The following is a 16,861-nucleotide window of genomic DNA, read 5'->3' as shown; positions in this document are numbered from 1 at the left end:
ACCTGGCCAACATAGTGAAACCCTGTCTCTACTAAAAGTACAAATATTAGCCAAGCATGGTAGCATATGTCTGTAGTCCAAGCTACTCAGGAGGCTGAGGCAGGAGAATCGCTTAACTCGGGAGGTGGAGGTTGCAGTGAGCCAAGATCTCGCCACCAGAATGGGTGACGGAGTGACTCTGTCAAAAAAAAAAAAAAAAAATTATAATGATATAAAAGCATCTGTGCTCTTCATATTATATAGGTTTGTACAGGAAAAACCCAACCAACTATACATTAACTGAGGTTTAGTCTGTCATATCCTGAACACAACGTTCATGTGTCAAGACAAGAATTGAAGCAATGCATACTGAAGTAGGAGAAGTCTATTATTCAACCTCTAAACTGCCCTTTCCTATGCCTATGAAATTTGCTAATTAGCAATAAGACTTTGCTAATTCATAATAGCATTGCTTTCTGCTGAACCCTGAGGAAACTGCACAATCCCAAGGCAGGATTCTAGGTAGTCACTACCAAGCATTCAAGGTTGGCACTAGAAATTATACCTATTTGCCTCCTGGCATATAACATTTCTAACTTTTCCCTCTCTACTGGCTTATTCTTTACTTCCTCCAACACACATAAGCCTTTACATTCAATAACAGATAGTTGTGGCATGCATGCCAGTGCTGTTTAAGGCAAAAGGAAATACAGAGGTAACTTATGCTTGATGAGGGAGGCAGACAATACACAGTCATCAAACTGATAAATGAGTATTTTCCAGACACTGATCAGTGTCTTTTTTAGGACACGTAAAACAAAAAGCAAAAAAAAAAACAGGGTAACGTGACAGAGAAGAACGAGGGGTGGGGGAAATGGGCACTGGTAGAGTGACCAAGGAAGTGCTATCTAAGCAGATAGTGCCAGATCTAAGTGACAAACACTAAGATATCAATCACACTAGGAGAGAGGGCAGACAGGTTTCAACAGAGGGAGCAGGAAGTACCAATGTCCTGAGGCAGGAATGAGACAGACATTCAGGAAAGACAGAAAACAGATGTGGCTGGAATACACTGAGCTGGGGAAGAATGGAACCAAATGAGGCTGGAAAGCAGCAGGAGCCTGATCGCAAAGGGCTTTAAAGGACACGTCAAGGAAATTACCATGTTATCCTTAGTGTGATGAGAGGTCAGCAGAGAGTTTAAGCAGAAGAAAGTACTAGACTCTGATTACTTTTGCCTACCTAAAAAAATATATTCACTTGCTCCACCTTTGCTCGTGATCTTTCTCTTCATCTCCCTGTATTCACGGCCGACATTCACGAGTGGACCTGTGCCTACCACACCATTTCCTCACCACCTGCCTCCCGTCACTGGGCAATACGTTCCACTTCCTGCACTCTCTCCAGAACTCCTTCTCAAAGGGTTCTGATGGCTTCCTTTGTGTGCATCTCTCTTGAACCCCCCTCCCCAAGCACTTTACTCACTCACAAACTTTTACTGAGGCCCTGTCTTATCCCAAACTTGATGTCAGTCCCTGGGGATCATCCCTTTATGTGAGCAAGAAAGACAATCTCTGGCCCTCAAGGAACCCCAAAGTGTGACAATAACACCAGCCTGAACACAGAATTCTAAGGTCTATGAAACCAGGCACTGAGATGAACATGGGAGACTGCAGCAGGAGCCTCTCAGTTCATCCGATGAAGGCTGAGTGAGGGGGACAAGAGGGGCAGAGGAAGCAGTGCTACCTGAGACAAGGGGACAGCAGGAGTGAGCTAGGCGAAGGAGAGCACCATATTCCAGATGGTGGGAACCAGAGGTGAGAAAGTGCCTGGCAACGCAGGAACTGAAACGGTTCACCGGTTCAACAGGCTAGGAAGCGAATTTCTTCCCAGTTATTAAAGTGTTCTGTTTACTTAGTCCATAGCAGTTTTCTTTTGATTTTATTCATTCCCTTACAATTTTTTTTTATATAGTAAATGTATTGAGTTTTTAAATATATTTTAAAAATGTGAATGCTCATTGTGAAAACTGATGAAAAATACATAAGAAAATTAAAATTAAAATCAACTACTTATTAATACATTGCTGTACTTCTCTCTAATTCTTTTGCCAATGCCATCTCTGCCTCTGCCTCTGCCTGTTTTGGTAGGGAGGACATTCACTTGTATGCTGCCTTTTTTTGTGTGTAATATAATGCTGGAAACATTTTGTTCATAATTCGTATATTTATAATTTATTAAGCAATCCTCTGTTAATGGATACAGGGTTTTTTTTTCCTAAGTTTTTGCTAGTAGATATGATTATTCCTGTACATAACTCTTTGTTTACATCATGGATTATTTCTGCTATCAATTTCTGTAAGTAGAATCAACAGGTAAAAATGAATGAGCATTTCTAATGCTCTTGGTACAGATTACCAAGTGCCCTCCAGAAAGTTTCTGCTAATTATGCCCCAGCAGCATCAAATGAGTGCTTTATGCCACACCACACCCTTGCTAGCAATAAACATGGTTGTTTCATTAATTGATGATATTTCGTGGGTTAAAAATAAACTCATAGCTTTAATTTATATTATTTTGATTCATAATTCAAAAAATGGTCTATTTATGTGGCTCATGTAAATTTTTTAAAGGTGTTATTGTCTCTGTTTTTCACTGGCGTATTAGCATTTTTCTCACTGATTTAAAATGTCCTTTAGAGATTAATTACATTGCATCTGTAATTTTTGTATAGCCATATTGTAAAAACACTTTTTTTCAGCCTATGTTATTTCAGTTACAAAAGTAGCAACAAAAATGGTATCCTCAGAATCCCACATGGTCTTATCCCCACCTCACCTCACTTCCTAAATAGAACTTCTGGTGGAGGACCATTCCTTTTTCTGTCAAATGATGTCTCCCAACTTTTCCCAGATGGTTAGAACGCCTCTGTCTCAAGGAGTGGCACCATTTCCATATGGCTCTCCTCCAGTTTTTCTCCACAGGAAGCCAGAATGATTGTTTTGTTGTTTGTTTGTTTTAAATGTATTGCAAATGCATCAATGGCTTCCTGGTGCAATCAGAATAAATTCCCAGGCCCTCCAAAGGGTCTGTGTGGCCTTCTCCAAGATCTGGCATTGCATTTCTTTCCCTCTTTATCTTGCACGAGCTTTCCCCTGGCTCACCAAACTCCAGACTTGCAAGCCTCCATCCCATGCTCTGGCCTGCTCTTGAGCTACTTCCTCCTTCAGAACACCACATCCATGCCACCATGCCAGAGCAGCATTTGCCAACCTCCCAGTTCTGTTATTCTTTCTCACGAATCTAGCTGCTTCTCGTGCTGGGCACTGGTTACAAAGTATAAACAGTTTATGATTATCTGGTTAACAAGTACCTCTCTTACTAAAATGGTATCTTCAGACATCACTTGCTTTTCGTTTTTCTTTTTTGTTTTTTTTTTTTTTTTGCCAGTGTGTGCCCAGTGGAAAGTATGGAGGGAAACAGGGGAGAGGATTCCACTGCCTTCTCAACTCAGTTCCACTCCCCTTGCAGTTAGCAGAATGACTGCCAGTGATAGCTTTTGGTAAGGGTGACCTTGCCCAACCTCAGACTAAAGAGGACTTTGTAGGGGTAGTGACATCTGGCTTGGGCTGAGTCTCACAGGATGAGGCAGAGATTGGCAAATGCATTATAGACAGAGACAGCACACGTGTAGTGGCTACAACAACATGGCACATTTGAGAAAACCACAGGACAAGGCCTACCTTCCAAGGAAATGATTCTCCCTCTTCACCCTGCATCACCCTGCCACAGACCCAGTCTCTTTGCCCATCCCTTGCATTACGCCAAAAATTATAAACCTAGGTGCTCAGTAAATACTGGATGACCATAGGAATGAATGATTCATGACATCCCTCAGTTACAGCAATTTTACTCCCCTAGAATGTCATTTTTCTCTCTCTCAACCTGAATTCCATCAAGACCTGGCTGGACACCCACCTTCTTGAAGCTATTCTTATCCATGAGCAACACAAATGACCTGTACTTATTCTGAATTTTATCTTTCGATGTTCTGAATGGTTCAATGTTTTCTGTCTACTCTTACCTTCCTAATTAAACGTAATGTCCTCAGAGGCAGGGACCTAGCTCCTCCTCTTCCTCGTTTACTCCTTTTATAATTTTTGTTTGTTTTGGTAAACCCAAATAGGCCAACTCCAAATATACCATCTTGTACAGTAAAAGTTTAATTTCTATGAAAGGAAGGGAAGAAGGAAAGGGAGGCATGAGGAGAGGGAGGCTGCCTTGCTTGCTCTTGCGCTCCTCCTTCAGAATACCACATCCATGCCACTATGCCAGGGCCTTTACTGACCTCCCAGTCTGTTTTGCCATTCTTTCTCACGAATCTAGTTGCCTCCCTCTTCCCATCCCTCCCTCCCTTCTTCCCTGCATTCATTTTAGTCTTAATATAAAAACTATGTAAAATCCCCCCACCCCGTTTTTGCAATCTTTTTAAAATTTAAATTTTTCTGAAAAGAATTTGAGTCAATTAATCAACAAGATTTTACTCAAAGGCTTCAAATCTTCAGCAGAAGATAGGGTACCAGTGCTTCATACTTTGTAACCAAAGGCATTAATCTGCAATCCTTTCCTTAAACAAATAAAATACTGTGATTCCCTTTGATGCAATGTAGCAAACCAGACCCAAATAGCAACAACTACTTTTCAGACACAAAGAAACATCACTGTTATTTTTATCTTAATGCAGAAGCACCTGGATTTATGAAATGGCTACTTTCTGATAAACCCATCAGAAGTTGAAAATGTAAATTCAAAGTGCATTCAATACCAGATAAACTCATCACAAACTCAAAACATTTTAAGTTGATCCATTGTAAATCAGAGAGCAACTGTCTTTCTGTATCCTAAGGAGCCCTCAAATCCGTTTTCTTTAAAAGTCCTTCCCCACTGTGCAGGCCATCTCTTGCAAACACTTCCAATTGGGTTTCCTTCATCAACTCTTACCCTTCTCAGTACTTTCCTATAAAGCCAGGCAGAGCCAATCTGCTCATGGAATTTCCTCGTTAAAATCTCTTGGTGGCTGCCTTGGTTATGGGCTAAGGACCAAAATCTTTAGGAGCACCTACAGAGCTTTGCATGTTCCAGTGCCCAGCCATCTCACCAGCTTCGTTTCACACCAGGTTCTCCATGCTCTCCGCCTTCAACTCTACAGCTTATTTCCTCTAGCTACAGGGCCTCTATTCATGCTCTTTGTTCCTCAGCTCAAAAGCTGTTTGTTTCCTAGAGAAGCCATCTTGGATCCATACAACACAACATTGCACACACACTCAGCACAACATGCTTTCCCTGCACAGCATTTATTACTTTCCAACTACATATTTGTTTATATAATTATCCATGTTTGCCTTCCCAACCAGTCTAAAGACTTCCTTAAAAAAAGCACTGTGTTTTGTTTAGCATTATATATCCCTAATGACTACCATACATAGATTCTGGGCTATAAGAGGCATTTAATAAATATTTGACAAATAAATGCCATCTGCACTTTCCCTTATATTTAAGGCTACCCTAGCCAAAATTCTGATAAATTGCATTTTACAGACAAGGGAAATTAAGTAGGGTCTTCCTCTTCAGATAAAAAAATGACAAATTAGCCCAAACTTACTCATACATTTATTTGCTGCAGGTCTACATAAATTGCTTATAATTAGTTACATTTCTCCCAAAACAATGGAAAATAATTCAGTGAGCATTAATTAAATGATTTGGGCCTTTTCATGGGCTTTGGTTTTACAAATAGTATACATACACTTCATTTTTACAAATGAAGAAATAGTCTTAATATAGAAAACTCCTCAAAATTAGGAGGGGAGATAAACTGGGATAAAAAGCAAGGAAAGACACAGTATTTTAGTTTGTAAAATTGGTTTATTTACAAATTGGTATTTTAAAATTGTATTTGAAGTTTTTATTTTTATATATTTCCCTGGCAGGCATTCTGTATTTTCTTAAATAGGAGGCAAAGGATAGGAAACCTGAGTAAATTTAAATATTTACCTGCTGCTATCGTCAGTAAAATTTAACTTGTAATCCCTGAGAATCAGTAAAGTGTCAAAAATATTCTATTTTCAAATGTAAAAAAAATAAAAAACACAGAAAATAATGAAGCTGCTATAATTAAAAAATGAAGCTACTATAGCCTCTCTACAAATAACAATGAGAAGTCACTCTTTTACAAATTAACTGAGGGTGCATGCACATGCATTATCAGGTGCATTTAGAGACTATGATGCTCTAGTCCTCAAATTTTTAGTTTGTCCTGCTTGAAAAACACTCCTGCAAACTAATACATAACTTAGAAATGCCCATTGCTAGCTCAACTTTCCCCCCTTTCTAAATTTTTGTGTTATGAATGATTGTGGATTTTCCCTTACTGTCCAAGACCAAAATTGTTTGATTACAACCTAAGGCCCAAACTGCAATGTTTTTGCAAAGTCAGTTTGGAGCAAGTCACTTCACTTTCCTCAAATATCAAATGAGGGTAATCATAGTTCATAGGGATGTATAAGGATAAACTGATGTTCATACAACACAATGAAATCTCTAAGGACCTTTTTGTTTAAGGGGTAATGCTCTCTGGAACATGTGATACAATCATAATATGTTCTTGCTGCTCCTTATTATAGATGGCTTGTTAATACTCCTAAAATGTCCGTTTTCTTCAGAAGAGTAAATTATTAACTCATTAGTTTCCTCGTTAAACTTCCTTGAGACACATGGGAATAGCAACTATGACCCCATCCCATATATATATGAGAAATATACCACAGATATTAAGGATGTGACCATAGCAAAATAGTAAGTCAAACCAAATAAGGAAACAAACCAAAGACTTTGCAGTAAGATGCAATTTTCTTATGTATGTGCGACACACTGGCAGTCATTTTTCATTTTGGACAGTGTTAAGTATTACTAATAACAAGTGTTTATTTGCCTAATAACCCAAAGGAAATGAAGTGTAATTCAAACTTAAGAAAAAAAGAAAGCCACAAATACCTTCCTAAAATCCCTCTTACTACTCTTTAGAAACAATAATAAGTAAAATCCCTCTTACTACTCTTTTTGAAACAGAAAGTAGTCAAATCAATTTCCCCTTCTATCAGACCATTATCAATGTCAGCTAAGGACATTTTCTAAAGCTAGTTTGAAGGCATCTTTTTTTTTTTTTTTTTTTTTTTTTGAGATGGAGTTTTGCTCTTGTTACCCAGGCCGGAGTGCAATGGCGTGATCTCGGCTCACCGCAACCTCCGCCTCCTGGGCTCAGGCAATTCTCCTGCCTCAGCCTCCTAAGTAGCTGGGATTACAGGCACGTGCCACCACGTCCAGCTAGTTTTTTGTATTTTTTAGTAGAGACGGGGTTTCACCATGTTGACCAGGATGGTCTCGATCTCTTGACCTCGTGATCCACCCGCCTCGGCCTCCCAAAGTGCTGGGATTACAGGCTTGAGCCACCGCGCCCGGCTGAAGGCATCTTTCAAGTTCCAAGATTATTTATTTGTGTAGCCATCGATTTCCAAAAGGTATAGGATTGTAGAGATTCAAGCAGAATAACACATTGATCAATTTTAAAAAGACCTTTTGAAAGAGTTGATCAAAGGAAAGAGAATGAGTAGAAACTATAATCTCCTGAGTCCATCAGATCTGGACAAGAAATTTTAAATTTACATTGCCACTTTAGCACCAATTTTCAATCTTGTACATAATACACACCTCTTAATACATTTCTAAATATATTGGATTTTAGGGTTTGTTGGTTGGGTTTTTTGCACTGGGCATGAACTTTAAGAAGCAAGATTAACAGTAATGAAAATCTGTTGTGCAGGCTATGATGAGACAACTGGGAGCTCTTGCAGCGTTCCCTCGTTTAAGCATATCCCAGTACTGACGCAGGAAGCCACACTAAGTAATTCCTTGGCTGTTCGTAACAGAAGGAAAATAAATAAAAATGTGAGGTAGTTCTTTCCACAAGAGGGAAATATTTAACTACACAATATCCCTGCAATGTCTGACAAATTACTAGAGCATCTGCTTGCTGTCATCTGAAGTAAACGCTTAGCTTGGTATTAACTGAACTTGACAAATCGTGAGCTGGTTGCAGTTCCTAGGCCTTATTTTCTGAGCCAACCAAGGTAGGAGACACTAAAACAGAAAAAATGTGAACCATAGAGACCACCAAGTACAAAAACTGCAAACACATAAGAAAACACTGGGTGGGGTTGGTTAGAGTACATTAGGATAATTTACCAGAACTTGTGCAGAGAAAAGAATGAAGACTAGTGAGGAGTAATTGACAGACTCTGCTTCCCCCCCAGCTTTAACTATCATCTTGAAGGTCAAAATAGAAGATATGAACCTGTAGCGTAATAAAGAACATGGCAGGGGCTATATAGAAAAAATTAACATAAAAATCTTAACAGTAAAGGAATAGAATATCCTAAGAGAAGCAAGAGCTAAGTACTAAAACCTTTGTCTTTCCACTTGGAATCTGCATACTTACACTGAACTAGTAAAATATTGCTATGAACAAAATAGTAGAATGAATTATTTTTAACTGCTCAAGACACTGATATAGAGCCATCTATTTTGAATTCTAAACCCTCTCCAGGCTAATAGACAAAGAATAATACCAGAAATAGATCAGGAGTTAAATTATAGTTAGAAAGGGGAGAAAAGTAAGGTAGGACATTAAAATTTTATTCTGAAATTATCTCTGGCCACAACAATAAAATTTAACAAATATTCACTAAACAGTCTTACTCCTGTCATCAGCTGTACAATACATACAGTATCATAGAACTGGCCACTAGGATTAAAATCCACTAGAACATATTTAATGTTAAGTGGCGACAGCAGCATCTCACAGAAATTTTTACATACATATATACACAGTCCACATTCAACCATTTTCACATATTTTCAGTACACACAGTTGCAGCATATTACAGTCACGTGTCTAAGTTGTTGCTCGATTAAAAACCCAAGCCACTGCCTAGACATAACTGTAGCAGTTGAGCTGAGTATAATTACAAGTAATTTCATATACGTCCATAGCAGAGAGATGTACAAGCCCCTAAGAAACAAAGAGTTCACAAATACTTTTTTTAAATGCTATCACAGCATTATGTTGGGCAATATTAAAACCTTTACCGAGACCAGATCAGTTTTTGTTAAAAAGTCTTCTGCTTGCCAGAAATATTCTTGATGAAAAAAATTACAAAAATGAATGCTCTCCTTAAAATAATTCACACTTTAGGATTCCAATATGGCCCAATGCTACTGATGCCTAAAGTGTTTTCTAACATTCTGATGGAGTCATTTAACACGACCCCAAACCACCCATTAAGTTTAAAAGTGGCTTAAGTGCCTTGCACCCAAATTGTAAAAATCCCTGGCCATCCTTACTAGAGCCAGGCACATATAAAAGGAATGCACTTTGGTTCATACCAAATGCCCTGGGATTAATCACACTATAAAATTAAATGGTTTGAGGTAAATTTTTACAAATACAGTTGATTTTTATCTAGTGTTACCTTAACAACAAAAAAAATATTTAAAAATCAGTTTGATGATAAGATACAACAAAGACCATCTTTAACCCCTTAAACATAGGAAGTGCCTGTGTAACACAACCTGATGGTTATCTTTTTTCAGTGCCTAAAGATGAGTCATGCCTTATGGTTTCTATTAAGGCCTGTAACTAGATATTTAAGACAGATGTATCTTTGCAGAGGTGGGTTCCATCCTTACTGACTGTATTCGAAGAGTTAAAGAGAGGCCAAAAAATGCATGCCCTACAGTATGGCATTCAGAACAAAAGGCACATTGTTAACACTAAGGGCACAATTTCTCCTCTACTGTTAATCTACAGTGTCTTACACCACTCTGTTGTTCCACTGCTAGAGCAATATATTTAAGTGGTAATGAACACTCTGGTGGTGCAAGAAACAAGAGCCAAATGAGACTGCCAACGACAAGACAACACTGTGCTATTCCTCAATCTGAAAACAGCTCAGACATCCCTAGACAATGGTAACCTGTGAGACCAAAAACTGTTTCCAAGCCAACTCCTAATAGCCTATCAGAGCCCTTCATTAATTTACGTTTTAAAATCACAAAGATGCAGTAATTTTTCTTCTTTTTTTTTTTTTTTGACATGACAGCAGCTCTCTATCACTAGAAGCTGAAATGTGGCAGCTCTTGTGAATAAAAAAAATTCACTGTATTTGGAAAATAAAACAGAAAGCTCCACAGTGCTCCACATTATAGTTTGGTGTAAAAGTTTCTGGTTTCCATTTAAGAATAAAGACAGTCACAAATTCACTGCTGGCATCTTATGAACCAGTTTTCTGTGGTAAGGGAAAGACAAGCAGTATTAGTCCATTTATAAATTTTCACATATCATAATTTTATAGGGAAATTAGTAACGGCAGGCTCAGGTTTGTATATTTAAACTTAAATGTGAAGATAATTGGAAATGGAAGAGAAGCATTAGAAGAGGAAAACAGCAGTATATGTTTTTATTGATTTAATGATCTAAAGAAGCTAACCATCATTAAGAGGCTGGTGGTCTTATAAACCCCCAAACCAAGTCTTATACTTCTTATGCCTTTAAGCCAAAATCTAACACACAGATCTTTAAATTCTATAAGCCATTGATTGGGAGTACTGTCACATGAGCATTATTTAAAATGTAACTTACTAACATATTATTGCACTTCCACAGATTACACAGAAATGTGTATAATATGCTAAAGAATTTGACTAAAGGAAAAGAAGGTATAATTTTTAAACACAGACAGAAGTACAAATTAATTTATCAGTGACACCTTAAATAGTAAAGCAAATATCTATCACTATTTTAATAAGCTAACCTTATTACTGTTTTTTTGGCAAATATCTGAAATATTTCCTGAGCATGTTTTTCCGCCATCAACCGACAAAGCCTAAAGGTAAGTTTTTTTCAAAACTACCTTATTTTTTTTTTTTTAAAGAGAAACTGTAGGTTTATTATTAAAGAACTTAACCCAGAAACTTTCTTGGCCTCACTGGGGACCATGCTTTTAAGTACTTGTAAATCAATGTACAGGTAATACAATAATCTCTGTGCATACATAAGATTTTTTATCCTAACTTGTACTACCCAAAACCTATTGTCCAAACAGGCAGAAATCTTTCTACATTAAATTGCACATACTAAAAATCTTTTTCCACGTGCCTTGAAATTGATATAGATCATTGCTCATACATTTGTGATAAAATACTGAGATTTTCACTGTGAAAAATAATTATTCAGAGAAGAAAATATTCTTTTACTAAACTCTCAGTTACTTTGCCAGATAAAGTGTCATTCCCACAAAAACAATCAGTGCAATCCAAAAGAAAGTAAAATAAAATAGAGGAATGCTATCTCTGGGGTTCTTCTAATGATACAAAGAATAAGTCAAACCATTTAACTTGAGGTTGAACTTTTCCTCCTCTAAACATGTTGTTAACATTGGCCTTACTGAACAGCCAAAGTGACTTCTGTTTGTCAAGAGGATTTTCAACCCTCTTTCTTTTTAAAGAAAGAGCTGATACTTTCCCAGGCTAAGAGAACCTTACAGTGGCACCTGAAAAGTGTGAACTCACTCTAATCTGCTAAATCTTCTTTGGAACTATGGAAATCCCCACCTTAAGTAGCTAGGCTGCTGTTCTTTTTTTAATTGGAATATGAAACAATGGTCATAATCACAGCTGAAATGTCTCTTTTCTGTATTAACAGTCTGGGATATACAGTTGAAGGAAGAAAACAAACTAAATGCAAGCAACAGATGTGTGGTATTAAAAAAGGAACAGAGAGGAGAAAAGCAGAGAAAAGGGAGGAACAGTTCATGGAATACATTTCTAAATTTAGGTGCAAAAGCAACTCCGTAACATGAGGCTTCTTTACAAAACAGCTTGTCGATCATACTAGAAAATTTGGAGGAACACACACGTTTCCATTTCCATTTATCCACTAAAAGCTGCTTTGCTGGCTTTTAGAATGTCAGAATGCTAACTGGGCAGTTTAAACCTTCGGGATCTTATTTTGTATTTGTTTGCACACTAGAGAAAAATCTCTAAGGTACAGTTTCCCTTAGAATATCACTTTCATCCTGACGGTTCTCCTCCCACTACCCCCACCACCGAGATTAATTTATGAAAAACAGAAGCAGGACATGCTACACTTGTGCATGGACCTGGAGAATGGAGGGAAAAGGAGGGCCTTAAGGGGCTGTCACCCTGGGGAGAATATAACATGAACCATAAAAACATAGTGAATGTCTTTGACACCAATCTGTAAATGCGTGGCAGTCACGACGTAATCAATGGCCTGCCACTGATGTTATTATTCTGCCACACTAAATACAGTAAGGCTCATTGTACTTTTAGGACACAAAAAGTTTCAGAAAGTATAAAAACTTAAAGCATTGTCCTCATGTATTTTATAAAAACAAAATGAACAACTTTCTTACATTAAAATTAAGTGCTGAAAAGATACAAATGAGTTATTGAGCAAATAAAAACAGGTCTGAGCTACTCCTTTTCAACCCAGTAAGGCTCAGCAATGTCGTATCTTTCAGATTACCAGCATTGGGGGACATGAGCTCAGCTAACGAGTTTTGGCAACACTGTCCTCTGCTGAATATTCCCGTTGGCATCTGTCATCTGCGCCAAATTAGTCCTCAGTTTGGAAGCTGAGCTGGAAGGTGGAGGTAACTTGGATATAGATGTGATAGCACCGGTGCTCTCAGTTATCCTTTTCACGGACGTTTTCTCCCCGGTGGGAGGCTTTGGCAACCGCCTCCTCAACCAGGGGTGCCGCAAAGCCTGGCCTGGAGTCATGCGAACTGCAGGATCCCACTCTAAACACTGTTTTAAGAAGTCAAGGAAAAGGGGATCATCACACCCCTTAAGCGCATTCCCCCACTCTCTGCTCTCCGGTGGGCCCCTCAGTTTCCCCCTCCGGGAACGGCCTCCATTGAGGACCACAGAGCCATCTGAGAGAGTCGTGACAGTGCAGTAACGGGGATAACCCTTGGAGCTCACAAAATTTTTGGCTCGTTTGGATGCATCCAGCAGTTTCTGCGAGGGCATGCCCAACAGTTCAATCATACAGGCCAGCTGGTCCCCTTCATCTTCCCCAGGCAAGAGGGGGTAACCCGTCAGGAGCTCTGCTAAAATGCAGCCCAGGCTCCACATATCAATGGGCATGCCATATCTGGCCCCAAGGATCACTTCTGGAGCCCGGTAAAAACGCGACTGGATGTACGTGTAGACACGCTGATGCTCGTAACAACTGGAGCCAAAATCAATCACTTTAATACCACTTCTACCCTGCTGCTTCAACAAAATGTTCTCAGGCTTAAGGTCACAGTGAATTATTCTGTTTTTGTGCAAAGCATCCAAACACTGCAGAATCGAGTGGGCAAATTTGCGAACCAAAGGCAGGCTGAAGCCCTGGAATTTATTCTTCTTGATGAGCTCATAGAGGTTCATGCTCAGCAGCTCAAACGTCATGCAAATGTGGTTGCGGAAGGTGAAATTCTCCAGCATATGGATGACATTCATTGTGTTATCCTTGTCCTGCTTCCTCAGGTGTTCCAGAATTCGGATCTCCTCCGCCGCCTGCCGATGGAAGCGCTTCTCATTCCGCACCATTTTTAGGGCTACGTGCTGGTGGACTTTGTGATCGTAGGCCTTGACCACCTGCCCAAAGCTCCCCTTCCCAATAACCTTGAGGACCTCGTACCTGTAAGCCACATGATCGTGGGGCACCTGCACGTATGATCCCTGGTCGTCATCATAGCCACCATTATTGGGCCCACCTGTCATGCCCTGGCGCTTCTTAGCATTTGGACCCAAGAAATATATTTCAGGGTAGCTGAAAATCTCATGATGTTCGAAGGCGGTGAGTTTTTGCATGTATTGCTTCATTGCTTGTTCAGGTGTCATGGGGGTGGCTTTCACCTTCCCCATGCCTTCCATGGACTTCAGAGACGTGGAGCTCCCCTGCCGTCTATGAATGCTGTCCAGCTGCCGCTCTGGCACCACTGGCAAGCCCGTTTTGCCCACTGTTGTAAGCCCATTTGGTTGTGTAGTGAGGACTGTCCGCTTGTTACTGTTATCCTCAAAGAGCTGTTGAACCTGGATCTGTCCGTGAGCGTGGCTGCTGACATGCAGGTGATCATTCATTGTGTGCTTACTGCCACCAATCTGGAATTCAGACAGGAGATATAAATAGAAAAGCAGTCGTACATCTGTTCAAATTGGGTGTAAGTCACACCCAAACAATATCCCCCATACCCCACCTTTACAAAATCCAATTTGGTTTGAGTAAAGCCACAAAACTTGTGATCCTGAAAAACGAACCTTATAAATGCATGCCTAACAGACAAGAGGGTTTGCTGTACATATTCAGGGGTCCCCATGGAGGCAGAGACCATGACTTCTTTATCATTATATAACTAACACTTAGTATAGGGCCTAGCACATCATAGGTGTTCCACTCAATCCACACTTGATAGAAAAATGAAACAGGATACAGAAAAAACATGCACACATTAGACTGTACGTTGGCTCCTTCACCCACAGATCACAGCATCTTTCACATTTCATCTAGTAGTTTGTTAACAAGCGGATAGGGACCATGTCTGTCTTGTTCACTATTCTTTCCCTAATACCTATCCCGAAAACACTTTATCACCAGTATTTCCCCTTTCCTTGAAAATCTGATGAAACCTAAGTGCACACATGATCCAGTGACAAAAACAAACAAAAACCCTGTGTTTTTAGGCTCGAAAGACTCTCATGTAGACGTGCACAATAGCATCTTATACACCCTTAACCTATTTTTTAAAAGTTTCCAGGCTTTTCTAAGTGTAGTAACCATTTAAGGCATTCAGCCCAACAAACCAAGCAACGACCACACCATTTGGCCTTCCTCCGGTCAGTGGCTCAGCTCTCTGAAGATGGGCATTTCTACAAGCTGCTTGGATACTCAGCTTTCCAACTTCCAAAAAGTTGGTCCAAAGAAGCAACTTCTGATTCGAGTACCCATATCATTCCTGTCTAAACTCTACCAATGGTGTGAACCAAGGGCCCCAGCCCTCTACTAAGAATGTTCTTGTGATTTCCTTCAAGCATTATCACTACTGAGGGGTAAGGGGTAGGAGAGGACTGGCAGCCAGGATCCTCTCCCAGTTAGGAATTCTTGCCTTGGACAACCCCAAGTCTTAATGCAGCCTGGAAGGTGATTTTTATATGAAATCTTACATCAACTTATCATCACAATCCACCTCATTAATTCAACTACTATTAACAGAAGCCTGGCTGCAAAGTGACAGAGTCCCTGCCCTCCAGGAACTTAGAGTTAACTGAATAAAGTCCATTGCCATCAGTATTTTTTCCTATTATCCCCTTTTAAATTCTACCTTTGGGGTTTTACATACTACTGAAAGAGCAGGAGGGCTTTGTATATGAACACAGTAATTCAAAAAATGATTCGGGAATACCTGGATTATAAAATGAAATTCCAACTCCTTCTTACTAGCACACCAAGACATTCAACTTTTCTTTATCAAATACACGATACGCACAATGACTATGTGTGGAGTGTGAGCTTCTTCTCTGCTCACTTCTAACTAAAACAAAACAGAAGATAGTACGTGGGCCTATGACTTCATAGGCTCAGAGATATCATTTCTCACTTATAATTGAGTTTTTTTTATTAAATTCATAATGATACTCCATGCTAGGTGACCTCATATTCAATAAGAGTAGCTACCCAGGTTATTTTATCCTTGCTCTATGCTAAAACCAGGGCAGTCCATAAAAATGAATCAGGCAAGTCTTGGGCATATATAAAAAACGTATAGGCTTGTCCAGTGCTTTTCTCTCACAGCCTCGCTATCTGCACGCTCTCCTGTCCACGGTGGTCTTTCAAACACTAAGGAATAAAGGGACCTGAATCAAAATATGTCTCCTATACAACCATTCTCTTCAGAATGGGATGGTGATATTTCAGAAGAAATATCCACATTACCTGTATATATGCTATAAAAAGCATACAGCTTCTTCATTAGGACAAAATTAACTTTGGGGCTTAAGGGATTTCTAAAAAGACAGCAAAGCAAAACCAAGCCTCAGAAATTCACTTCGAGCAATTTTTGTGTTTCACATAAACAATTTAATCCATGATCACAAATGTTTTAGTAATTAAAACTAAAGAGACTGCCAAGAAACAACCTTCTTCTGTATCTCCAACTGCCTTCTCTTGGTCTCCTTTGCAGTATCAACTACTAGTTCACCTCACCTTAGATGGGTTCAAGAGCTCGCCAGAGTTCAAGCCTCAATTCTCTTGGCTTCTCACTCCCGTAACACCCTGTAACTGATCCTGAACACAGCCAAGCCTTCAGCAACTGCCCACAGCCTGATTTTTGCACATCTGCTCCTTGAGCTCAGACTAAGCGGAACAAAACTAGACAGCCCAGGACCCAGTATGCCAACTCCTGAGCGCAAGACGTACACAGTCAACTATCGATCAGCTCCCTCTCCACAAGCAACTCAAAACTTTTTATTATTTTTTTGAGATGGGAATCTTGCTCTGTCGCCCAGGCTGGAGTCCGATGGCATGGTCTCGGCTCATTGCAAACTCGGCCTCCTGGGTTCAAGCGATTCTCCTGCCTCAGCCTCCAGAGAAGCTGGGATTACAGGGCCCGCCACCATGCCAGGCTAATTTTCGTATTTTTAATAGAGACAGGGTTTCACCATGTTGGCCAGGCTGGTCTCAAATTCCTGACCTCAC

General features: G+C 39.7%; 1 protein-coding gene across 4 annotated transcripts in view; it reads right to left on the bottom strand.

Annotated features, from left to right (window-relative positions):
- Positions 1-8,714: 8,714 nt before the first annotated feature.
- DYRK2 (dual specificity tyrosine phosphorylation regulated kinase 2) overlaps positions 8,715-16,861 on the bottom strand; it is a 61,111-nt gene continuing 52,964 nt past the window's right edge. For all 4 annotated transcript variants that reach the window (XM_074402867.1, XM_039472327.2, XM_039472328.2 and 1 more), the window contains one exon: positions 8,715-14,271. In XM_074402867.1, coding sequence (XP_074258968.1) covers positions 12,664-14,250 — 1,587 coding nt within the window. In that variant the 5' untranslated portion in view covers positions 14,251-14,271 and the 3' untranslated portion in view covers positions 8,715-12,663. The remainder of the gene's footprint in view (positions 14,272-16,861) is intronic.

This window comes from Saimiri boliviensis, chromosome 7, assembly GCF_048565385.1.
Source record: "Saimiri boliviensis isolate mSaiBol1 chromosome 7, mSaiBol1.pri, whole genome shotgun sequence".
In the NCBI taxonomy this organism is placed as follows: domain Eukaryota; kingdom Metazoa; phylum Chordata; class Mammalia; order Primates; family Cebidae; genus Saimiri; species Saimiri boliviensis.
Note: the sequence above shows the minus strand (reverse complement) of the source record. Positions and strands in the feature narration are given on the sequence as shown.